The 26328-nt window shown below is 42.7% G+C and overlaps 1 protein-coding gene across 1 annotated transcript; it reads left to right on the plus strand.

Moving 5' to 3' along the window:
• The first annotated feature begins 55 nt into the window (after positions 1-55).
• Pez (protein tyrosine phosphatase non-receptor pez) lies at positions 56-26032 on the plus strand. Its single transcript, XM_089845161.1, has 17 exons — positions 56-276; positions 3344-3769; positions 5275-5372; positions 6649-6719; positions 6841-6999; positions 7636-7937; positions 8019-8095; positions 9614-9909; positions 11776-12089; positions 12955-13215; positions 16357-16987; positions 17545-17763; positions 19415-19543; positions 20461-20529; positions 20645-20804; positions 22399-22565; positions 24605-26032. The coding sequence occupies exons 2-17, from the start codon at positions 3420-3422 to the stop codon at positions 24731-24733; spliced, it is 3432 nt and encodes a 1143-aa protein (XP_089701287.1). The 5' UTR covers positions 56-276; positions 3344-3419; the 3' UTR covers positions 24734-26032.
• The last annotated feature ends 296 nt before the right edge of the window (positions 26033-26328 follow it).

Here is a 26328-nt window from a genome sequence, read left to right on the forward strand (position 1 = left end):
CCATCTTAAACCTATATTTAGAAATACGCCTCTATCTGCAATTTATTTCACTTTCACTTTCCACTCCGATAACGATACTCCGTGGGAAGCGGAATTGGGAAGAATGAGATCAATTTTTCTAGAAACTGAACTGAACCGATTGAACTTCTAGATTCGGGAAATTGCGAATGAGACAGTCGTTTAGGAATTCGCGTCCGGTCGTCTGCAAATATTTGATAAGATTTCCGCGTTTTCGATGGATTAATATTGCCGAAATGATAGTTACGCTTCGATTAAGTAAGTAATTTACCATTTTCTTAAGTTTAATTAAGGTAAGCGCGGGCCTAATTAAGGTAAAAACGCTAATGATGTCAATTGTGAGGAATCCGAGGCGGATCTCGATTGTTACGCCAGACTAGCGATGATATAATGTATTCGAGACGTAACTAATTTAATTTACATAAATTGGCCATTGTTACAAACAATGCGAATTAATAGATTTCAAGTTGAAAATTATGCGGGATTAAAACGTTATTTTAGTTAAGACAATTAGAATGTTCAAAGCGGGTGAGTAACTTTACTGAATAGGATAGGAGACACTACCCGACCGAGGCTTAAGTTGTTTTTATTGGCACGAACATTTTCCAAGGAGTATTTGTATCGTAGTGGAAACGAAGATTTACTTAATAGTGCCCTATATTTATGCTAGGACTACCTTAATATTGCTCCATTGTGGAAGCTAATCGCATACAGATTGGATAAAGGATGCGCGTCGGGAAATTTGTTTTCACACTACAGGATAGGCAACTCCCTATCTCTGCCGATAGCTTATTCTGTACATACTCTGTTCCAGCTTCGGTTGTCAGCACATGCAAAGTTAGGTCTCTATGTAACGTAGCTTTGCGCTTGCTGACAAGAGACCAAGAAGATCAGGATTTAAAATATCCGCCAGTTTTTTTAGCTCAAATGCACAGACCTCTAGGCTATAGTTTCAAATAGGTGTAGTAGGCTGTAGGCAATGGCGGGCCCTTCAAACATTATCAAGCAACGTTGCGCTATTAAAAATTGCAACAATTCTTTCTTTAGACTCCAAAATATTTAGAAAGTTAATAAATTTTTATAATGGTAAAAAAAATAGGTAAAAATTGGTTTTTGATGTAAAATTAATACTTAGATCCATCCCTAATAGTCTAAATTAGTATTATTTAAATTTTTATTAGTCACCGACTCTATTATGAAGTTGACAGTCGCGGTACTTCAACTTTTATTCAGAACCTACTAGAATTTAGGTCCGTGCATTTCAGCTAAAAAAAGCACTTTAGAATATTTTAAATCCTGAAAATCCCGATTTCCTTTGTCTCTTGTCAGCACGCGCAAAGCTACGTTACATAGAGACCTTCCTTTGCGCGTGCTGACAACTGAAGCTGGAACAGAGTATATACGGAATAAGCTGTCCTATATAGAAACCGTTTTATCATAATTTACAATTTAATTAAAATAACATACTTGGACTTAATTGTTGTTAATGAAACTTGGAAAGGCACACCTGGAATAGTTACTCGTTAATTTAAAAGTATTCCGAAACGTAACTTCGCTGTAGTTTTGATGTTATCGAATGTACTGTACCACAAAAACCTAATGCTTTTTCTATGGGACGCTAAGCCTAAAACCTGTCAATTTTGGGCGTCAAGTGTCGCGCATTCTAATAAATATAATTCTCCAAATGTAAAGTTGACTCGCTTATAATAAATCTATATCTATATAAATCAAAGTCCTGACTGACTGACTGATAATCAACGCCCAGCCCAAACCGCTTGCCCTAGAAGGCTGAAAATTTGCAGGAACGTTACTCATAAGTAGTAGCAAATGTGGATGAGAGGGAAAGTATGACAATGGCCATAGAGCCTGTGTTAAAAAACGCGGACATCAAAGTTTCGCCAATAACTATTTAGTTTACTAGTGACTGATGGACTTGCAAACTCGCGACTGAAAGTAGTTCAGACATTTATGCTCCTTGGTTTAACCATAGCCCACTCGATCACGCGCATCACGACGCAAGCTGCTCGCGCTATAGCTAAATTACCGAGATTTGTTTTAAACGTATCTAGTTTTATGTGCTCTTCTATTGCTTCGATAACCTTACTTAAATCCATATTATACCTTCAAATACCTTTTAAAACATTACCAGCTACTCTGTCCTGACTACAAACACAAATCGAGGAAGTTTTAGCATACACAATAGCAGACGACGGTAACCGCGTAACCGCGAATTAACACAAGACCTATTTTAAGGGAGTGAACAGGCCCAGTATAGCTACGCCAATAAAACGGTCAACTACGGCGAAACTCTGATGACTCGCGACTTTTGGCCATTTTCATACTTTTAGTAGGCACGTACTAAGAAAGATTTTTTCCAATCCGCCGCCATCTTAAAAAATGGCACCCAAAAATGTAAAAAATCTTCTCTATGCAACAAAGTCCGCGTTTTTCAACCGATTTCACAAATATTTAGTACACTGGTTTCCTTTAACCTATAGACGGGCTGAATGGTCTTTCGGGTTCGATTTGTTGCCATCTTTTTAAATGGCGGCCAAAAAGTTAAAAACCCTTCTTTATGGAATAATGTCCGCGTGAAAAGTAATAAAAAATACATCCCTAGGGCTGACGGGCAACGCCGAGGGCCTTCGCTCCTAGGGTGCTACAAAAATATTAGTGGAATCAGTAAAATCTACCCATTCTTTATAACATTTTGATGCAAGTTCTTATTACTCGCGAGCGACGCCGCGGGAATAACAGCTAGTAATATCATAAATACAAATAAGATAATATTCTTAACATTGTCGTATGAAATCCTGTATTTTTGGATTTAAAAATGGCAGCAAATTTCAAGAAGAAAGGGAGTAAATTTTGATTTTTTTGGGAAGGGTTTCTTGAAGAGCCTAACACAAATACGTAACTCTTAATTACGTGTGGGGTGGCGTAGCGATTAACGCTTTCGCCTCGCAGCAAGAGGATCCCGGGTTCGATCGCGGACTGTGGCAATGCCGGGTGAAAATCTGGGAACAAATCCTTCCGCGTAGAGTTTGCAAGTTCTCTCCCCGCTTGTTAAAAGGGGTTTTCCTCCGCAGTCTATAACCCAGTTTCTCCTTTCCATCAAAACTTGCAGAGGTTAACGGTAATAGTTAGTATAGGGCGCTGTAGGTTAGCTGTGGCATAGGGGCTAGCCACCACCCCTCTATGCATTGTAAAGGGACCCACCTGTAAATAAGCCACAGGCTTAGTGTGGAAATCCCTTCATAGACAAAGCCTAGATTATTATTATTATTAATTAGTGTCGTGAATCATTCTGAATTCTTGGTGACAGGGCCAATTGGTAGCGTTTGCTGTCAGCAGTTGGAGTGGTGAATCGCAAGGGTGTCTCTTAGGGGCGGCTCGGCGCCATGCCGTTCAAACTGAAGCTGAAGAAGAGTCGCCAGTACAATGTCAAGACGAAGAACGTCTTTGTCATCTCGGTGGAGATGTTGGACAACACGGTGGTCGAGTGCACTTTGACCTCTCAGTCCCTGGGCAAGGAGTGCCTGGCCAGTTTGTGTCAGCGACTGGGACTCCAGCAACCCGAGTTCTTCGGACTCAAGTACCTGTCCAAGTATGGCTCTCTTTGGTGGGTGGACCTGGAACGGCCGCTCAAGAAGCAGCTGGACCGCTACGCCCAGGACTCCCCCACTCGATTGCAATTGGGCGTCATCTTTTTCGTCAGTGACGTCACGTTGCTCCGCGATGAAGTCACCAGGTTAGTTCTTAATTCGCGAGTAACTTAGTGACAATAAGTATGATCCCAATAAGACTTTTCCTAAGAAATTAAGGTGTCATTGGGATTTTCGGGTGTGAGTTCAAAGGTCAAAGACGCCTTTTATTAATTTAACAGCGTAAATAGCTGGTAGTAACGATAAGTGTGATAGGACCCAATCTTCTGGTTGAGAAATATATTAAGGTGTAGTTCAACTGACGGGCTAATAGATACTGGACACTCGTTATGGGTTCAAAGGTCAAAGACGCCTTTTATTAATTTAACAGCATAAATAGCTGGTAGTAACGATAAGTGTGATAGGACCCAATCTTTCCATTGGTTGAGAAATAATTTAAGATGTAGTTCCCTGACTGAACTCGTTTTGGGTTCAAAGGTCAAAATGCGTTTGATTTATTAATGGGGCTATTTTACCATAAGTAACTTTGTTACAATAAGCTAGCACTTAGGCTAATAGTTGGGTTTTTTTCAATCGCGGTAAAAATCGGGGTTTAATGTCGGGTCAAAGGTCATAAACGCATTTTTTAAGTAACATAATAAGAATAAGTATGATAACAATAATCCCATTTTTGTGTAATGCTAAGTATTCTTAAAGGGAGAGTGAAGTGGTTTGACCACTATATTTTAATCGATTTATATTGATAAAATAATAACATCAAAATCATCAATGGAATTTCCACCATGGATAAATGATGCGCTTGAAAAAATTCGAGGATGCGCAACTCCATCCCTATACTAAAAAGTAGACTATTCGATACTAGCGCCGCAAATGATGTGTCGGTCCCTAATTGGTTACTCGCATTACAACTAGTTTTATTATAACATAGCCCACTCGATCACGCGCAACACGACACAATCTGCTCGCGCTTGTCGAGTGGGCTATGATGATTATTAAAAAAACATTCTTAGGCTTAGCTCGTCAACTTCTGAAAATTCCATAAAGTTAACGGAAAGGTTTTTATTATAACATAGCCCAATCGATCACACGCAACACGACACTAGCTGTGCTCGCGCTTGTCGAGTGGGCTATGATTATTATTAAACCGTCTTAGGCTTAGCTCGTCAACTTCTGAAATATTATAAAGTTAACGGAAAGGTTTTTATTATAACATAGCTCACTCGATCACGCGCAACACGACACAATCTGCTCGCGCTTGTCGAGTGGGCTATGATTATTAAGAAAAGCCGTCTTAGGCTTAGCTTGTCAACTTCTGAAATATTATAAAGTTAACGGAAAGGTTTTTATTATAACATAGCCCACTCAATCACACGCAACACGACGCAAGCTGCTCGCGCTTGTCGAGTGGGCTATAATTATTATTTAAAAATCGTTAGCTCGTCAACTTCTGAAAATTCTATAAAGTTAACCGAAAGGTTTTAGCGAAAGTTTTGATGTTATTTTATCAATATACTTCGAATATAAAAATGGTTGTCTGAGCATTTCATTGTCCCTTTTATGATTTTGACCAATTTTTGCTTGTGTTGAGCAGGAATTTCTTTTTCCTGCAATTGAAGGCTGATTTTGTGGAGGGACATTTGAAGTGCACCGCCGAACAAGCCGTCATGTTGGCCGCCTTCTCTTTGCAAGGTAAGTACCCCCCCCCCCTCCCTTTCCTCGTTACGTCACCGCCCACTACTTTAAAGGGAAGATGAACTTAGCAAAAGTAGGCCCGGGGAATTTTAAGAATTGACAAAGATAATTATCGAAATTAAAGGGACTGTAAAGTTGTCGGCGGACCATTGAATATTTATTTATTTTGTGATTGACTGTGAGCCGCCCCGCTTCGGCGTTTCTCCAGTCCTCAACCCGAGAATACTAGACCCCCCGATGCGTTTGTTACAATGAAAGACTTAGGTTTTGCTTACCCCCGGGGAGGGGATTGCACTCTAGATGTCGCTCACGTGACGCCTGTTAGTGTCACAGCGTTAAGCCTATTTTATTCAGATTCGCACGGAATTAGAAGACTCGGGAGTCTCGGGCGCTCGCGCTTGGCTTTTCCGCGAGATGCCAAAAATCCCCGCAAATTTGCTTTTGCCCCCCAAATTTTTCTGTGTTTTCCCTCATATTTAAATATTGATCAAGCATATTTTTTTGGAATCAGAAGAGTTTAAACTCAGAAAAAACTAAGGTTTTGTTTACATTTGAGATAATTTTTAAACAACATCGCTATTCCTTTAAGAATGATTTTAAGATTCATTTTCTGGCTAAGATTTTATGGATAATTTTAAATTAGCACTTCCGACCAATCGCGCAACGCCCTGCCTTTTTGTTAACAAAATTCCCGTGTTCAATGAAATTTATCGTACTTGGTCCTATAATTACCCTCCCTTTTTGAAACACTATCCTTTATGATATGATCGTAGCAAAAGTAAATAGATATAAAAACAAAAAGTACACTTCATTAAGAATTCCCACTGGCTGTAGACGACGTGTAACCTTAAATAAACAAATTACGACCCTCCACCCGCTCAATTATCCAATCGCCTACACGTATTAACTAACCAATCAGATAAAAGAGACAATTGAAAAAGTAGTGCGTGCTGCTATCTGGCAAACCAAACCTGTTCATTTTTTGGTACTATATAGAGCTAGCAGCCTCTAGTACCATATTTAGCCTATTCACGGCTTGTCCCCCTCCCTGTGCCCTCTACGTAGAGGGAAGGCAATCATACACCGCAGAAGGGGCGGGGGTCGACACTATTTGGGGGATGAAGGAGGGGGCTTCTCATATTACACGTTGCTAGCAAGTTTCAAATAAAGCAGTGCACTTTTTGCTCTTATATCTTCATACTTTTGATTTGATGATAGTTGCGTTAATATAATTGCTGAAATAGCCGCGTTTTAAATTGTGTCGTCATTGCAGCGGAGTTTTCGGACCATGACCCCGAACGTCACACGACGGAGTACCTGACCAATTTCGCCATTTTACCCAAGGTAAGACATTGCCCCGCCCCTTTCCCTCCACCTGCCTCTGTCGGTGGTAATGATCTGGAGATCATTTGTGGAATTATTCATTCTTGTCTTTATTTCTTGAACCTGGGACACGCGCACGCAGTTACTTATAACGAGCAAAGAGGCTCGCGAGGAATTGTTGGAACGCGTCATTTTGGCTCATCGCGACCTGAAGGGACTGACCACTTCCTTGGCTGAAATCTATTACATCGCCGAATGCAAAAACCTCGAAGGATACGCTCAACAAATATTCAGCACCAAAGTAAGTCCTTACCCTTTATTATGTCTTATATTTTTTTAGTAGGGGGTTTTATAGGATTTTAGAGGATAAAGCTGATAGGTTCTATTGGAGTAGAAATTATTCCAAAATGCATTGATTTATTTTAAATTGTAGTGTTAAATAATTTGATGGAATATTCCTTGGGAATAATTGTTTAGTCGGGAGTTTTATAGGATTTTACAGGGTTCATACAAACCTGGAAAACAGGGAAAACCTGGAAAAATCAGGCAAATAAATAGTTGACAAAAACCTCAGGGGAAAACTCAGGGAAATTATGAATTTTTAGTAAAATTCAGGGAAATCAGGGAGATTTACGTCAAACAGGGGCCGAGTAATTAAGCAATATGTTCGTAAACATACCCTCCATAGGATTGACATTACACCCAACTTTGGAGGCTTATAACTCTGGTTATATTAGAGATACGGGCATGTCCTTTGATTATGTAATAGTACTATTTGCCCCCCCCCCTCCTTCGTTAACATTTGCTTCATAGGATACTCCATATACAGGAAAAACCTGGGAAGTTTATGGGGAAAAACCTGGAAATCTCAGGGAAATTTGTTTTCCAAAAGTTGTATGAACCCTAGCTGTGAGCAGTACTTATGTTCTGGTTTCAGGACCACCTAGGTTCTATTTTGTACATCGGGGCCTCGATGAATGGCATCTTCTTGAAGGGTTCGTCCTCTCAAGCGCCGGCTTCCTTCCGATGGGCCGAGATTGTCAATCTGGTGCACCATCGACGCCACTTTGGCATCGAGTGCCACGAGCGCGACAAGAGCGTCCAGTGCCACCTGGAGGACATTGACCAGGCCAAGTACGTCTGGAAGATGTGCGCCCAACAACACGCCGCCTACAATAACGGCGCCCCCTCGCCCCAACGCCCCCATCAAACTCGCAAGAACACGCCCCAACATCGAGAGTAAGTCAGAGCCACCCCCCCCCCCGGTGTGGTGGTACGCACCCCTCTAAGTCTATTGGCTCTTTTCACTTGTCCTTTCAGGGATCGCTCGTCAATTCCGAGTTACTCTGTCAATCAAGAGAATGCCAATCAAATTATGGCCAGTCAGGAATCACTCGGTAAGAAACCCACCCACTTATTGTTATTATTTCTTTTACCCAGAGTGGGTACCCCAAAATCTCGGGTACCCGACCAGATACCCGAAACATATTTTTTAGGACATGGTTAACGGGTACCCGAGTCCCAATTTTAAGCCTTTGCCAATACCCGATGCCGAGTCTGACGGGTCCAGTTCATGACTGGTTACCGCGCGTGTTTCAATACTTCCGCCTTTCGTAATTAAATAATTTAATTAGTAATAAGTTATTAAATAAGTCAATTGTTTAATGAATTACGTAACTATGGGGGATAATGGGTGGGCGGCTTTGAAATCTACCTTTTAATTGGATTGTACAATGAAAAACAAAGAGACCCGAATTGGGATAGGGAACTGTTGCGCTTTTATTGGGTCTTTAAATCTTTGAAAGGGATTGTATTGCGCAAGATACCCTCCAGTCTCTATGGAGTAGTTTCCAGACCCTCCGCCAGAGGCGCTGAATAGGAATAGGGCCAATCATAGCCACGCTGGCTGCACGCGCTATAGAAGCCCCCTCAATCGACCCTAAGAATGAGAATAAAGGTTCGGTCTAAAATTCAAACCCGTCTGGTTTTAACATGGGCGTCTATGGAAGGGGACCAGTTTTATCAACCTTTTTGGCCCAAATAGTGCATCTACTGGTTCAAATTTCTTGAATTTTTAATGGGACGTGTATTGAAAGGTTTGATATTATCCTGTAAAATTTAAAGTCTTCAGCTATAATAGTTTTTTTTATAAAAATTAAAAATCATCACCAGTAGATGCACTAATATTATCAAAAACGTTGAAAAAACTGGTCCCCTCCCTAAGACGCCCATGTTAAAACCAGACGGGTTTGAAAGTTTAGACCGAACCTATGTGACGCGCCGCATTCGCGAGTTAACATGTATAAAAACTCGTTTGGACGGGCTTCTAGAGCGCGTGCAGCCAGCGTGCGTCATCAAGTGGGCTATGGGCCAATTAGGCGACTTTGAGAACTACTGTAATTGGCAAGCCAACCACTCCAGAATGATGTCGCTAAAAATCTGATGACGTCACTGACGGGCACTCTCGGCTGGGGTCTGACCAAAAATTAGCTCGCGGCTTTAAATCTCAGTTAATTTCAGCCTCGTTATTTGAATTAAATTAAATAATTAGGGATTAAATCGGGCTACAAACTAATTTCTCAACCATATCCAACACTTACCTAAAGGTAACACACTTATTTTATGGCGTTTTTGGAGCTTTTAAAGTAGCGCTAAGCCTTGGCGTGCTGCCTTAGATAAATTAAAGCCACGGGCTAATTTTTGGTCAGACCCCGGGCCGAGAGTGCCCCGTCAGTGACGTCACCAGATTTTAGCGACTTCTGGAGTGGTTGCCTTGCCGATTACACTAGTTCTCAAAGTCGCCGCCGCTATGGCTAGGTGGCGCTGATCACCAATAAGGCTAATTGAACTACGGAATAGCATCCTTTGTTGGAATGGTCACTCTTTAATGATGATTCCACGGTGTCTTTGGTTAGACGAACTCGGCGTTTACCACACTGAGGAGGAGTACGTTCAGTATGCTGATGAGGGCGGAGTTTACAGGCCGGAAGATGTCAGGATAACCTTGATTGATTCCGGCGCCCGACACTCGGAGGCACCGCCCCCCAATGACGAAGACGCCGCGTCTCCTCTTCCCTTTCGCGGTCAGCAGAGCGGGTTGAACGAGAGACACAAACAGGGGGGACATCAAAGACAGAGTCAAGAGTCCAACCTGAACAGTTACTCTTCCACGCAACACTTACCTCAACAGAACACTCAAACACTCGACAAAGTAAGTCTTAGTGTAACCCTTCCACTAAAATAGAACCCTGAGATCTTTGTAGGGAACCTGGTCAGGATAAGTCGGGGATTTGGAAAATAGGGGGTTAGGGATTTAAAGTTTTCTTGCTAAGATGTTAGGGATATGTCAGGGATTTCGTTTGTTATATGGAACCATGATTGCAATGCAAAATATGGGATGCAGGGGTGACCATGATGTGGACTCTGCTGGTAAACACGTACTTAAAATGGTGGTCAGGGACATTGGCAATCTTTGGTCAGGGATATTGGCAAACTTTGGTCAGGGATATTGGCAAACTTTGGTCAGGGATATTGGCCAACTTTAGTCAGGGATATTGGCCAACTTTAGTCAGGGATATTGGCCAACTTTAGTCAGGGATAGTGGCCAACTTTGGTCAGGGATAGTGGCCAACTTTGGTCAGGGATAGTGGCCAACTTTGGTCGGGGATATTGGCCAACTTTGGTCGGGGATATTGGCCAACTTTGGTCAGGGATAGTGGCAAACTTTGGCCAGGGATAGTGGCCAACTTTGGTCAGGGATATTGGCCAACTTTAGTCAGGGATATTGGCCAACTTTGGTCAGGGATAGTGGCCAACTTTGGTCAGGGATAGTGGCCAACTTTGGTCAGGGATAGTGGCCAACTTTGGTCGGGGATATTGGCCAACTTTGGTCAGGGATAGTGGCAAACTTTGGCCAGGGATAGTGGCCAACTTTGGCCAGGGATATTGGCCAACTTTGGTCAGGGATAGTGGCAAACTTTGGCCAGGGATATTGGCAAACCTTGGTCAGGGATAGTGGCCAACTTTGGCCAGGGATATTGGCCAACTTTGGTCAGGGATAGTGGCAAACTTTGGCCGGGGATATTGGCAAACCTTGGTCAGGGATATTGGCAAACTTTGGTCAGGGATATTGGCAAACCTTGGTCAGGGATATTGGCCAATTTTGGTCAGGGATAGTGGCCAACTTTGGTCAGGGATAGTGGCAAACTTTGGCCAGGGATATTGGCAAACCTTGGTCAGGGATAGTGGCCAACTTTGGCCAGGGATATTGGCCAACTTTGGTCAGGGATAGTGGCAAACTTTGGCCGGGGATATTGGCAAACTTTGGCCGGGGATATTGGCAAACCTTGGTCAGGGATATTGGCAAACTTTGGTCAGGGATATTGGCAAACCTTGGTCAGGGATATTGGCCAATTTTGGTCAGGGATAGTGGCCAACTTTGGTCAGGGATAGTGGCCAACTTTGGTCAGGGATATTGGCAAACCTTGGTCAGGGATATTGGCCAATTTTGGTCAGGGATATTGGCAAACCAAAAGTCAGGGATATTGGCAAACCAAAAGTCAGGGATATTGGCAAACAAAAAGTCAGGGATATTGGCAAACCAAAAGTCAGGGATATTGGCAAACAAAAAGTCAGGGATATTGGCAAACAAAAAGTCAGGGATATTGGCAAACAAAAAGTCAGGGATATTGGCAAACAAAAAGTCAGGGATAAGTTGGAAAAGTCAGGGATAGGTCAGGGATATCGTTTGTTATATGAAACCATGATTGCGTGGGATGCAGGGGTGACCATGAAGTGGACTCTTCGGTACTTAAAATGGTCCCAGGTATATACTGGCAAAATTTGGTGGTCAGGGATAGATTCGTGGTAGATTTGGCTTTGGACATGCTTGGACACATTTGGTTCTGTTTGCGTGTGTTAGGACATGTTTAGTTTGAATAGGTTAGGTTCTGTTAAGGTTTTGGTTTGGACGCCTTTTCAAATCTTTGCTGCTTTTATTTAAGCCTCAATTTCCAAAATAGCCGATTAGAACTCTTACTTTAAATTAAAGATTGGGGAAAAATGATTTTGCTTTCAGTCGAATTTGTCGCTTTCATCGCGATTGGTGGAAGGGGGTGAGGTCCTTGGCGGGTCTTCGTCCTCTTCGGGGGGCGGATTACAAAGCGGACATCGCGTCTTCCATTCCTCCCAGGAGATCAACGAGATCCCGTTATCGTCGTCCGGGGTCGGGGCCCTGGTGGGCAGCGACAGCCAGCTATACCCCTCCGCCGAGTCCCGCTCCACCAGCGTCAGTCAGTTGGTCGGAGTCTACGAGAGAAGGGTGACGCTCCCTTCCTACCGACAAGCGCCCGACTACGAGACGGCCATCAGACACAAGTACGGGGTTCAAAGGTCAGATATCCATTCTTCTAAGGGAGTACTACGAACTTGTACGAAGAAGGCATGGGCGGGTGGGTAAAAATTATTTGAAATACCGTCGTCACTGACTTCACGTGATGCCAAGATACAAAGGGTCCTCATGGAGTGGGACTAGTTAACATCTAGTCCAGGGTGGGAAATAAGGATTTTTTTAAAACTGGACATTGGAATAGCAACCCCGCCTGGCCTGGAATAAATAAACTGGTCCATGACCATTGACCAGGACGCGTCGTCGTTTGCTAAACTAAAGAAGTGGGTAATTAAAATAGTTGAGATAATGTCTGGACTCTGGTTACCCTTGAATTTTCTTAGTGGTCCCGTGGACCACTGACCCCCCTCCGATTTAATTTTTAAACTGGTCCAGGCAATTTTTAAACTGGTCATTTGCCCTGTGCCACCGTCTTATTTCCCACGCTGATCTAGTCCTTGTTTTTCGCCAGATTGCAGCACCAGCCAATTCCATGAAGTGGTAGCTTTCGAAATAAAACGAACTAAGCTTCTTTGAACTACGCCTCTCCTCGGTCACGTGGTGCCTCTGACGTATTTCAAATAATGTTTACCCCCACCTGCCCATACCTTCTTCGCAGTCCCTTTAAAGCATAGCGCGGGTCCAGTGGATCCCCTACAAGTTGACTTTCCTCCTGAACTCCGGGTTTAGCTTGGCGAAGGCTAGTGGGCGGGTTTATACATGCACTTATAAATCCCGCCCACAAATGCCTCCTGCCTTCGCCAAGCCAAAACTGGAGTTTGTAAGGAAAGTCAACTTGTAGGGGATCCACTGGAGCTATCCGTTTCTTCTACCGATTATACTGAACTCTGTTTTGCATTCAATTCGTAGTTCCAGTGTCGGTGACGTTTCAGTGTCGAGTGGCGGAGGGGGCGTGTCCGGGGGCCGGCTCTCGGCGATGACTGACAGTCGAGCTAGTCTGAATCAAGGTGGCGGGGGTGGTAACGGGCACGCCCCCCATCCGTACGCTCACTATCGCAACTACGTCGACCTGAGCCACATTGACAGTGACAACTCCATTCACGGCAGTGGGACACCTCACTCTCAACACAACAACAACAACGGACTGCATCCCATGGCTCCATATTCCAAGTAGGTCACCTCCTTTCGGTACCCTCGGAGCTCCCTTACTGTCTTATAGAGTAGTGACACAACATGTTAACTACATCCATAGAGGATAATCTAGTCAAAAGCAGTCTGGTGCCACTAACCTATTCTAATATAGAGCTATCTCAGTTGTGACGTCAGTGTCTAGGTAAAACGTCACGGGCTTAGCTTTGCCGGCAGATTGCGGCCATGTTTGGTACCTCCTTGGTTCTAGGGGAAAATTAGCATGGGTGACGTCACCAGGGTTCATAATAACCTGGAAAATCGGGAAAACCTGGAAAAATCTGGGAAATAAATAGTTGACAAAAACCTCAGGGAAATTATGAATTTCTAGTAAAATTCAGGGAAATCAGGGAAATTTGCATCAAATAGGGGCCGAGTAATTAAGCAAAATGTTCGTGAATATTCCGTCCATAGGATTAACACTACATTATACTTTGGAGGCTTGTAACTCTGGTTCTACTAGAGATACGGGGATGTCCTTTGATTATGTAATAGTCCTTATTGCCCCCTCCCCTCCTTCGTTAACATTTGCTCCATAGGATACTACATATACGGGAAAAACCTGGAAAACTCAGGTAAATTAATTTTCCAAAAGTTGTATGAACCCTGGTCACACTAAGGCTTCTGAGATAGCTCTATTACAGCTCGCGATAAATAATCTATAGAGTTATCTCAATTGTGACGTCTGTGCCTAGGTAAAACGTCACGGATTTGGTAGTGGGCGGTGGCTATGTTTGGTACCACTTCGGTTGATTCTATGGGCAAATAGAGAGCTTTCAGTTGGGATCATAGTAGTAGGTCACACCTAGGGATGCACCGATATGGGTACAGCCGATATATCGGCCGGCCGATATATCAGAAATTCGTAGCCGATATATCGGCCGATATTATCGCCCCTTAAAAAATAGTATTTCTCCATGAATATCGTTTCCAAGAGTAGAATCAACATTTTTTAGGACCATTTACGTTTTTACTTCGTTTTATTAGAGACATGTGTCACATTTCGTCTAATGTGGTACCGCTACATATTTTAGCCTTAACCCCCTTCCTTAAAAAGTGGTGTGGTCTAATTTGGTTTTTAGTAAAAATACAGCTCCGTTCTTTGTTCAAAAAGAAGTAGCGTTATAAGCAAAATTTTGGACCACAAGTGAAAAGTTCAAAGTGTACATTAGTGACACCAAACGCATTAGAGAGCGTCAGTGTCGACTTCGATTGTTTGTTGGATGTATGGGAAACTAGGGAAATTACTTTATCATAGTCGTGAACAACGGAATAAAACTGAGATAGTGGAAAACTTTGCATTTTTAAAGGGAAATGTTAAATTGTGGGTATAAATATAAGTGATGTGTTTAAATTAGTATTCATTGAGTGCCTTATAACTTGTCAAGTTTTTCCCGAAAATATCGGTTTACATGAAGCCGATATTGGCCGATACCGATATGAAAAAGATAGGCCGATATATCGGCCGATTTATCGGTAGCCGATATATCGGTGCATCCCTAGACTCACACCCCTCCCAAGTCTTACCGGCGCTGTTTCGGCGCCATATTGGGTGGTCTTAGCTTTATTCCCGCAGTTTAAACCCACCACCAATATGGCAGCGTAAATTATCATGTCACGAGACTCAGCTCCTCCTCCAATTGAATGCTTTCTATAGCATGGGTGACGTCACACTTACGCTTCTGAGATAGCTCTATTACAACTCGCGATAAATAATCAATCGAGTTATCTCAATTGTGATGTCACTGCCTATGTAAAACTTACTGGGCTAAGCTTTGGCAGTGGGCGGTGGACATGTTTGGTACCTCTTTGGTTCTAGGGGCAAATAGGATGAGTGTGTTCCGAGGGGGCCGTCGCTCCTTCAAATCTCGCAAGTGATCAGCCCCTCGGGCGCTCCTATAATAAGTATTTCCGAAACGAATACTGCTCGAGCAGGGTTCATACAAACCTGGAAAATCGGGAAAACCTGGAAAATCGGGAAAACCTGGAAAAATCAGGGAAATAAATAGTTGACAAAAACCTCAGGGGAAAACTCAGGGAAATTAAGAATTTCTAGTAAAATTCAAGGAAATCAGGGAGATTTGCGTCAAACAGGGGCCGAGTAATTGAGCAAAATATTTATCAACATACCCTCCATAGGATTAACATTGCACTCTACTTTGGAAGCTCATAACTCTGGTTACATTAGAGATACGGGGATGTCCTTTGAGTATGTTATAGTCCTATTTGCCCCCCATCCAACCATACTAAAAATGTAGGACTACGACAATAAGGGTTAGAGTAATTGAGCAAAATATTTATCAACATACCCTCCATAGGATTAACATTGCACTCTACTTTGGAAGCTCATAACTCTGGTTACATTAGAGATACGGGGATGTCCTTTGAGTATGTTATAGTCCTATTTGCCCCCCATTCAACCATACTAAAAATGTAGGACTACGACAATAAGGGTTAGAGTAATTGAGCAAAATATTTATCAACATACCCTCCATAGGATTAACATTGCACTCTACTTTGGAAGCTCATAACTCTGGTTACATTAGAGATACGGGGATGTCCTTTGAGTATGTTATAGTCCTATTTGCCCCCCATCCAACCATACTAAAAATGTAGGACTACGACAATAAGGGTTAGAGTAATTGAGCAAAATATTTATCAACATACCCTCCATAGGATTAACATTACACTATATTTTGGAGGCTCATAACTCTGGTTTTACTAGAGATACGGAGATGTCCTTTGAGTATGTTATAACCTATTTGTCCCCCATCCAACCATACTAAAAACTTAGGGCTACGACAAACAGGGGCCGAGTAACTAAGCAAAACGTAAACAAACAACCCCCTCCATAGGAATAGCGTTACACTAAACTTTGGAGGCTCGTAATTCTGGAAAATTCAGGGAAGTATGTGGGGAAAAACCTGGAAATCTCAGGGAAATTTGTTTTCCAAAAGTTGTATGAACCCTGTCGAGTCTAATCCACTTTATTCCCGATGCGTACGCCAAGGCTTATTAGCACGATATTCAAGTGACAAATTTTGTTAATTTCGAAGGACGGACGACGCTACTTTTGAATCCAAATTTGTCACTAGCGTCTAATTTCCACCGTATTATTTCCAGCTTGGTTATGCAACCACCGGCTCAAACGTGGAGCACTCCCGAACTTCACACGCGAACAAACCTCTCTAGGGAAGCAGTGCCTCGATCGACCAATCAGGGCAACTCCTCCTCCTCCTCCTACCACCACCATCCGCTTCACCATCAGCACCACCACTTTAATCATTTCAACCACCACGTCGACCAATCACCGCCCGCCTACCCCTTTAAAATCCAGAGCACCCCTGACCTGACTCTGCGACACCAAGGCCCCAACCACCACCACCACCCAGGCGCCGGCTCCTCCGCGCATCAAGCTGCCAGTAGCGCCTCGCCCAATCGGCATAACGCCCTGGTGCACAGGACGGGCTCTGACGTCACGGGTGGCTCTCTCAACAGCGTCGTCATTAAGCCGCCGCCTCCTTACGTGGCCCCCACTGGCCCCGCCCCCGCGCTTTTTAACGGGAGAAGCGGGGGTAGCGGTAGCGAGGCTGGGACTGTCGCTTCGGCCAATCAGAATAGTGGTACTCAAAATGGGCCGGCTCCTCCTTCGATGGGACCCATGTTGGTGGCCGCCATGAACGGATTGACTCTCTCTCCACCCGATGTCTGCGGTCTCGACAATGAGGCCAACCCCATGTCCAGAGATTCCAGGGTGAGTACCCTTTTTAAAAAATTCTCGCGTACTGCGCGTGCGCGGATCGCGATACTTATAAAGTCATTCGGGTATTTTGCTAATGAAATATACACGTTAGGTATTTAAATGATGACGTCATGGGGAGTTTTTACCTCTCCGAGTGACGGTGACGTCTTATACTGGACTTGTCTGTGTGTCTGTCTGTCACCGTGTTCGCGGAAAGCAATATTGGCTTCTACTCCATTATAACCATTGTTAGGGTTAAGACGTACGCGGTGATCGGCTAGGTCATGAACTGGACGCGTCAGACTCGGCATCGGGTATTGCCAAAGTCTTTAAATTGGGACTCGGGTACCCGTTAATGGGTCCTAAAAAATATGTTTCGGGTATCGCACACCCCTGACTTAAAACGACATAACTATAATTCCCTGACTTAAAACGACATAACTATAATTAAGCTAAATTAATGACGATTAAAATAATTAATATCAATTATATCTAATTAATTATTTAAGAAATACCTCGGAGGAAGAGGTTTTATTTTTGTTTATCAACTTGTTTGGTGATTTGTTTAGATTCAGCTTCTGGAGTCGCGATTGGCGGAAGGTCAATTCTTCCTGGAGTTCGAACAGATTCCCAAGAAGAAGCCGATGGCGGAATTCACGACGGCTCTTTTAGCCGAGAACGCCAACAGGAACCGCTTCCGAGATGTCCTTCCTTACGAGGAGAACCGCGTCCGACTCACGCCCACCAAAGACAACAGGACCGGGTACATCAACGCCTCCCGCATCAGCGTAAGTCCTTCTTTGTCTCTTTGTCAGCTGACTTAATTGATGGGCCAGGGAAAATCAGTGGTGTGAGAGTCTCGTTTTTAACTTTTGCGCAAAGTTTTCGCGGTTTTCTTGAGGTTGGTCGGACTCTCGTTACCATAGCAAGCTCTAATGTCTCCCTTCTCTCTTATTCCCTTCTGGCTACAGTTATTTGGTAAAGCGTATCTCGTGAAGAGATAATCTTCGCCTGGGAACGGCCGCGATTCACTTATTTAATTAAACTGTAAACCAAATTCTAACTAGATTGGTTTTATTCATAATCGGAATGCTGTTTTATAAACAATGGAAAAAACCGGAAATTATAAATTTGTCGGGGTCATCTTATAGCGAATATAGTAATACTAATTCTAGTCACTAGAGGTCGCGCAAAAGTGTAATCTGGCCGGTGCCATCTTGTTTCGGTTTCGAGCCGAGTCCAAGTATCAAAAAAAAATTTCTTATCGAGCATCGAGCCGAGTATCGAAAAGTCTTTCGAGTATTTAGATTAGGCCAAATTTTAGTTTCGAGTATTTATCGAGCCCCAAATATTTACTTGTCGAGCATTAATCAAGTAAATTTCTTAACTCTATAGACGATATTTAAAATTGAATCGCGCGCGCTCAGAGCAGCTCCAGTGCAGACACAGTGCAGAGCAGCCGCTAGGGTGCAGTCAAGGTATTGTCGGTCCCCAGCAAAACGTACGAGAAGAGTGTTAAATTTAAAAATGAAATCTAAACTTATGATAGGGTTTAAGAAATAAATTGTAAATGCCTGCTGTTTGTTGCGTTCCCTTGTGTACCCAGCGAGGGTATAAAAAGGTTTTGGCAGATGGGTCAGCAACAAAAGTAAATAGATCGCGATAACACAACACGGGCACGTTAAACTGATAAAATTTGAAATCATAATGTTAAAAATTGAATACCTGTAGCGAAAACCCATGATTTAATATGCAATAATACCGCTAAAAAAGAAATCGAACCCCTAAACTAATTTGTATAATTTATAATTAATCTCAAAGTTTAATATACTGCCATAGACTTTACATTAGCTCCATTTTTTTTGACTGCACCCCACCCCGACAGAGTACGCTAAGTTCTCAGTGCAGCTCGCGCGCCAATTTTAAATATTGTCTATAGAAAATAACACTTATGTTCGAACTTTAATTACACAATATATAACAAGTTTAAAAGATTGTTAATTTGTTAGTGAACAATTTAAACCTTAAGCGGGTTATTTTAAAAACAAATGCTCACTTTTCAATAGGAAATTCACTTTATAGAGCTATCTCAGTTGTAACGTCAGTGCCTAGGTTAAAACGTCACAGGCTTAGGTGTGGTAGTGGGCGACCATCTTTGGTACCGTTTTGGTTCTATGGGCAAATAGCATGGCTTAAGTCACACTAAGGCTTCTGAGATAGCTCTATTCATTATCAAGGAATTTTTTAGCGAACATCGTCTGCTAAACTTATAGGCCTTGGATTCGAGCATTTATCGAGTATTTAAGAAGCTGAAAAGCTACTCGAAACTTTCTTGAGTATCTCGAATACTCGAGCTTGAGTACTCGCACACCACTGGGGAAAATCCCCCTTCAAATTTGGCGGTCAAATGGGAATGTTGACTTTGTGTCTTAATTGCAGGTGACGGTGGGTAACGCGCAGAGGTTTTATATCGCGGCGCAAGGTCCTCTGCCCAATACCGTTCACAGTTTCTGGCAAATGGTCTGGGAGCAACAAGTTAGTCTCATCGTCAGCTTAACCGAAACTCAGGTACGTCCATGACAGTGTCTTCCTTACCATTCTGTTGTAATACCAAAGACAAAGGCGAGCTGCCAATATTCTCTTTATCACAACGAAGATAAAGTAGTGCGCGCGCTAAAGTAGGCCTAGAAACTGCTTTTAGCCAGCGCTTAATCTCATCTCAGAGACTGGTATTTCTACAATTTCTAACGCATTCCCCCAAATGCCAGTCAAAGAGTGGTGATTTGAAGCTAGAGTCTAAGACCTCCTTGCAGGAGAGAGGCCTGATGAAGTCTTAGTACCTTTACCTCGTCTCTGTACCGCCATGTAAGGCAACGAAGTCCTCCCAGCATCCTTAGTGGCGTTTTGATATACTTCGTTGCTAAGCCTTGGAGGATAGAGGCCAGATGAAGTCTTAGTACCTTTACCTCGTCTCTGTACCGCCATGTAAGGCAACGAAGTCCTCCCAGCATCCTCGGTGGCCTTTTTGGTACGGTCGTATGGTACGGGAACGTAGAGAATGGCTCCTGTCAGGGCTCGTACACGACCTGGAAAACCTGGAAAACCTGGAAAAATCACGGAAATTGAAAATGGACCTAAAAAGTCAGGGAAATTTGTGGAATTTAGTCAGGGAATTTCATTCCAATAAATTTGTACGAACCGTGCCTGTGTTTTAAGAAGCTAATTCATGAGGACTAGTATCAATTTTAAAATGCTGACAGTGCTTAACCATCCATCCCGCCAAAGGTAGGGGCGTGGCGCTCGGAGAGACTTACATTGCCGCGGATAGACCATCACTCCGTCAACGCTAAACATCTCATGCTGTAGTAAGGCGCGCGATAACCCTCCATAATGTATACTCTCAGTTTGCGCGTTATTTCTATTGATTTCCTTTGATTGATAGCTGTAACGATGTTTTAATTCGTTAATGATTGATTGGCTTTTAGGAGAATGGCAAGGAGAAGTGTCACCCGTATTGGCCCCAAAGCGACCACGCCGCCATCAGAGTCAACGAGGTAAAAATGACTCAACTCCTTCTTTTACTATCCCGTTTTTTTAGCGTTGAATTATATTAGGGTTGGGACTCGCCGTTAAGTGTTAATACAATCTTTGGTTCTTTGTCTTTGGTAGTTTCAGATTTCTCGTAGTTTCAGCGTTTCTTCGTCGACGTACGTCACGTGTTCTTTGACGTTGAATCACGCTCCTTCTAGGTCACAACGCTCCGTCTGGCACATTCAGTACACTGATTGGCCGGACCACAGATCTCCCCAAGATTTACAGGGCTTCCTAAGTAAGCAAACACTAAACATTAACACCTTTGTTACTCTTAGACTCTGCGCACGCGCGAGAAAAAGTAGTTCCATTGAGAATTCCGCGTTTTTGTTTTAGTCCGTTCACGGCCATCTTGGAAACTCCAAAAAAAATGTCGAGTTTCTAAGTTGGCCGTGGTCCGTTTCACCGCTAATAAAAAAGTAGTGTCGACAGTTCGTTTATTGTGGAAATATCCATCTTGGTTGGGGGGGGACATATAGGGGGCGCCATTGAGTCAGGGTTCATACAAACCTGGAAAAATCAGGGAAATAAATAGTTGACAAAAACCTCAGGGAAATTTAGAATTTTTAGTAAAATTCAGGTAAATTTGCGTCAAACAGGGGCCAAGTAATTAAGCAAAATGTTCGTGAATATTCCCTCCATAGGATTAACATTACACTAAATTTGGAGGCTCATAACTCTGGTTATATTAGAGATACGGGGATGTCCTTTGAGTATGTTATAGCCCTATTTGTCCGCCCCTCCTTCGTTAACATTTGCACGATAGGATACTCCATATACGGGAAAAACCTGGAAAACTCAGGGAAACTTGTTTTCCAAAAGTTGTATGAACCCTGTGAGAAGCCCTTCTTTATCTCAGAATAGTATAGACCCCCTCTTCATATGACTATCTTCCTGGCCGTGGCACAGGGCACAAGCCGTGAATAGGCTCATATGGTAGCAGTAGTATCAAAAATTAACGTTTGTATCGCCAACATTATGTATTACTTTCTATAAACCTATTTCCGGCATAAAGCTTTTCCGTGATTGGTTAGTTCGTGTAGGGGGTTGCTGTTCCTTTATTGGCCGACTTAAAGGGCTCCACTGGCGGCTTGCGAGCGCGGTAGCTTTGGAACAGTGGGGTGGCGTAGCGGTTAGCGCTTTCTCCTCGCAGCAAGAGGATCCCGGGTTCGATCCCGGACTGTGGCACCGGGTGAAATCTGGGAGCAAATCCTTCTGCGTAGAGTTTGCAAGTTCTCTCCCCACTTGTTAAAAGGAGTTTTCCTCCGCGGTCTAACCCGGTTTCTCCTTTCCATGAAAAACTTGCAGAGGTTAACTGTAATAGTTAGTATAGGGCGCTGTAGGTTAGCTGTGACATAGGGGCTAGCCCCCTGCACCCCTCTATGCATTGTAAAGGGACCCACCTGTAAATAAGCCACAGGCTTAGTGTGGAAACAAAGCCTAGAATATTATTATTATTATTATTAAAAGGCGTTCTGCCGTTTGCACGGGTAAGGATAGAGACCCCGCAATCCTCTGGTGGAACCCCTTAAGGGCGCGCGTATTATCTCGGCCCCCGTGTGCTAAATTGCTTAATCCATATCCCTGTGTGGGAGTGTAACTGCTCTCACTGTCTCTCGGTTTCTGATAATGCTTGTATGTTTAGAGATGGTGGGCTATAAAGGTCCCGAGTAATAATTAGGAAATGTCGAGGAAAATTCATTGGCGGTAATTTTAACGAGATTAACTTCGGTGTCTGTTTACCTCACGACAGTTAACTTCTTCGTGTTAAGTGGATAGATGGAGAGGCGCGTTCCTAATTTGTTCTTGTTCTTATTATTATATTATGTAAGGTTTCATGGAAGAAATTGACGCTGTGCGTCGTCTATCGGTGAACGAAGCTGCCCCTGGTCGGGGACGCAATTCTCCCGTTCTAGTCCATTGCAGCGCGGGAGTCGGTCGCTCCGGAGTCACCATTCTCGCCGACATTATGCTCTACGCCCTCGACAACGCCCAAGAGGTAACTAACCACAACTACTACTACTTTCTTTCTTGGGCAAACACAATTTTATGATTATAATATTCTGTCGAGTATGGGACTCTGAATGGATGGCCAGGGACTCTGTGATTTTAGCAAATATTCGGGTTCGCACGGAACCTGGATAAGTCAGGGATATGAAAAATAGGGGGAAAAGTTAGGGATTTAAAAAAATTTCCTAGAAAGTCAGGGATATGTCAGGGATTTCGTTTGGTATATCAAACCATGATTTCTTCGAGCAATGCTAAATATGAGCCAGGTGTGAATGATGAAGTGGTCTCTGGTAAATACCTTAAAATGATCAGGGATAACCTGGAAAAGTCAGGGATTTTCAATGTAAAAATTTTGTACAAACCCTGCCAGAGTACTTCATTGCCAGGGGGCCGGTAACGCCTTATTATGACGTAGGCCTTTTATTTAAAGCCCAGCTCTGTTAGGGAGCTTTAGTATTAGTTCCGCTCACTGCGCCACCTAACGGAAGGAGCGGCACTTAAGGCCCATAGAGAGCTTTCCGATGGGATCATAGTAGTACGTCACACCCTCCCAAATCTTACCGCACATGTTCTGGTAGCCATACATATTGGGTGGTCTCAGCTTCATTCCCACAGTTTAAACCCACCAATATGGCAGCGTAAATTATCATGTCACGAGACTCGGCTCCTCCTCCAACTGAAAGCTCTCGATTGGGCCAAGGTCTGGTTTTCTCTGTGGGGTCGAGATAATGAATCTTTTAGTAGACGTCATCTGCCATTTGAATTATAGAATGAGACACGGAACTAAGTACAGGTGTTTCAATAGAGCCATAAGTTTATAAGTGATATGTTCCATAAGTATGACTACTCTACCTATACTTGGTAATGCTACTGAGAGACTTACAGCTCGAGCTAGTTCGAGAGCGACGGAAGCGAGAATTGCAGACTAAACTTGTTTTTGCAGTCCATCTTCCTCTTTAGTCTGCCTTACTAAGTCTTTGACAGCAGCGCCTCGCCAGGCGTTGCTTTACCCTGAATCTATGACAAGCTCCAGTTTGTAACCAGTGACAAACTTATGGAACATATCTTATGAACGTATGATAGAGCCCAATGAACATTCTAACAGAATAGGGACTTGGCAATTCAAGCTTAACTCCGCCCCCAGCGCCATTATGGTATGTTTTTTAACAGAATGAAAGGTATATAAGCTCCTCCTCCTGGTATGTTTTTTAGCTCTAGTGGAAGGTAGTCTGACGTTGCATGACGTAGTACTGCCAAGTCCCTATAGATAGGGACAGAAGTTTATGACTTCTTATCCTGGGAAGTATTGGACACTAAGGCTTTATATAGTATCCATCCCTGCTAGTCAAAATTGCCTATGGTAATCGTAAAAGAGGGTCGAAAGTTTCCTCCCCGCTAGGAAAACGATCTAGTCTACTGAAAAAAATCCCATGCCGAGAGGCTGTGGCTCTCAAACTGTGGGGCGTGTTCAAAACTTCTTAAGCGCCAATGGTTGAAAAGCCGTCTGTCTAAAACTCTTAAAACCCATAAAAATCCGTGGGCCTAGGACCCTACACTAGTTTGAGCCGTTTCTGATTCGTTACCTCAAACCACAGGACACACCTTAAAGTTTCGTTACTTGTCCGCTGCTGGCGCGCAAATCAGCCTGCCAGCTCAAAATGAGAGAAGCGCCGTAGGTGGCGCGGTGATCGGACCTAATAAGAAGTTGGCTAACAGAGATGGTTCCGGATATGGTTAAAGTCCAATACTTCCCAGGATAAGAAGTCATTAACTTCTGATAGGGATGGGGGGGGGACAACAATAGCAAACTTTAAAATATTGAACACACCCCTTTACCTAAAAAATTATACCTCTCTACTGCGGGGTTCTTCATTATTAGTGGTAATTAAGCCTTTGTCTAATACTTGCCAAAATTATAGTAGGTTACTTCTAGTACAGTATTGTTGTAATTATTCGTTCTCTGATTGGTCAACGCGATCAATGCAAAGACACTAGTGGTTAAGATTTAGTCCCGTTTTTGTTTTGTAGACGCTGGAGATGTCGAAACTGTTGACGCAACTGCGATACCAACGAATGTTGACCATTCAAACTCTGGCTCAATACAAGTTCGTCTACTCCGTTCTTATACAGTATCTGAAAAACTCTCGCTTGATCTGAGCGACCCCAGCCCCCATGACATCACCCCCCCCCCCGCCCCAAATAACCCATGACGTCATCAACTGATCAAGAACAATAACGATGAAGCGTGTTTTTCCGTCCATATTTATTTTATTGGGAGATAACAAAAGGAGGAGAGCTGAGCTGAGCTGAGATAAATTTCAAAATTAACTTCGTAGCTAGGTTCTTTTAGGTGCGGGAATTATTCGCGATGCGGCGTGCAAGGCTTAGCTCCGACTTTGTTAGGGTTCAACTCTATTTTCGTAACCGTTTTCGAGCTCTAAAATTAGTGGAGAATGTAAAAGGTAGTTGACGATATTAGAGGGAGGTACTGTCGTCTGTTACAACTTTAAAATCTTCTAGTATTCGTGATGCAGCTTGCAAGGCTTAATGGTTGTTTTTCTCCCTGTTTAGTTAAGTCCATTAATGCGCAATTGTCCACGGTTTTTTGAGTTGAGTATCTAAATGAGTATTGACTATGTGTTAGGAGAATTACTGGATGTACTGTCGTCTGCTACAAATTCAAAATCCCCTAGTATTCGCGATGCAGATGGCAAGGCAATACAATTGTCTTTTTCTCTAATGTTTGCGCTAAGCCTAACTTTTCTCTGCTGCAAAATAACGGCTGTTAAGCCTCGCTCTCGGCATGGCGAATAATTAAAGTGTAGAAATGTCGTCTGCTACGGGATTTTTAAATCCCCAGCATCGTCTCGCGACTAGGCCTATAACATCCCGCAAATGGCGGAATAATTGCCGTGGCGAATGTATTGATTTGAGAATTTTCGTTGTGTCGTCTGCTAAAATAGATTTCAACTTGCGCATATTTTGCAAGAAGTCTTTGAAACGTTGAATAAGCCTTTGATTGTCGACGTTAAAAATGATTTTAATATTTATTTAATTTTGAAACTCGTTCGAAGTTTCTTTTTAAACAATTTTATATAAAATGTGTTTTTAAAAGTTGTTAAATTATTGGTGCGCGCGTATTTATACAAGATGTTACGTCTCGAGAAAGAATTCATTAATTATTTAATTAATTTGCGACTTACAGCGGCAGCTAATTAGTGACTAATTTTTATAATATTTTGACGACAGCGGCGACATCTATCGAGAGTTTTGTTGTGTTTTTTTATTTTTAAAAGTGCGCGTATTTAAAAAAGAAGAGCAAAAGCAACTTGTGAGTCTTCAATCAAAGTGATTAAATTTTAACAAAGGAATGTGTTTATTCGGAACAAATATTTAATAATATTATTATTATAAGAATTACTGACTGAAAAATTAAAAGGTTTTTAAATATTTAAATATATTTTATTTTATTTTTTGGAATTTTTTTTGTGTCAATCTTGCAGTGAGCCCAGCGGTCCTATAATTCCTATAGAATCCTAAATTTTTGAACCAGTCCTATATTATCACCTATAATTTCACGAAAGGTCCTATAATATCCTATATTTCTGACTTAGTCGAAGTTTTTGTATAGTTTTTATCAAAATTTAGCTGCTTTTATCGAGATCACATTTGAATAGACACCGAAATTAGGATTTTTAATATTATATTATATTTTAATTAAGTTCCTCTGAATTTTCCAATTAAAATTAAAA

The sequence above is a fragment of the Phalangium opilio genome, unplaced genomic scaffold (genome assembly GCF_054372755.1).
Source record: "Phalangium opilio isolate 3A_F unplaced genomic scaffold, DU_Popi_V2 ptg000009l_1, whole genome shotgun sequence".
Classification (NCBI taxonomy): domain Eukaryota; kingdom Metazoa; phylum Arthropoda; class Arachnida; order Opiliones; family Phalangiidae; genus Phalangium; species Phalangium opilio.

What these genes read in the sequence shown, in the direction of transcription:
- Pez (XM_089845161.1), top strand. Translation starts at nt 3,420, where the DNA reads ATGCCGTTCAAACTGAAGCTGAAGAAGAGTCGCCAGTACAATGTCAAG. An exon ending in CACAAGTACGGGGTTCAAAG is followed by an intron (nt 12,090 to 12,954) that starts GTCAGATATCCA and finishes TTCAATTCGTAG; the next exon opens with TTCCAGTGTCGGTGACGTTT. An exon ending in TCAGCTTAACCGAAACTCAG is followed by an intron (nt 19,544 to 20,460) that starts GTACGTCCATGA and finishes ATTGGCTTTTAG; the next exon opens with GAGAATGGCAAGGAGAAGTG.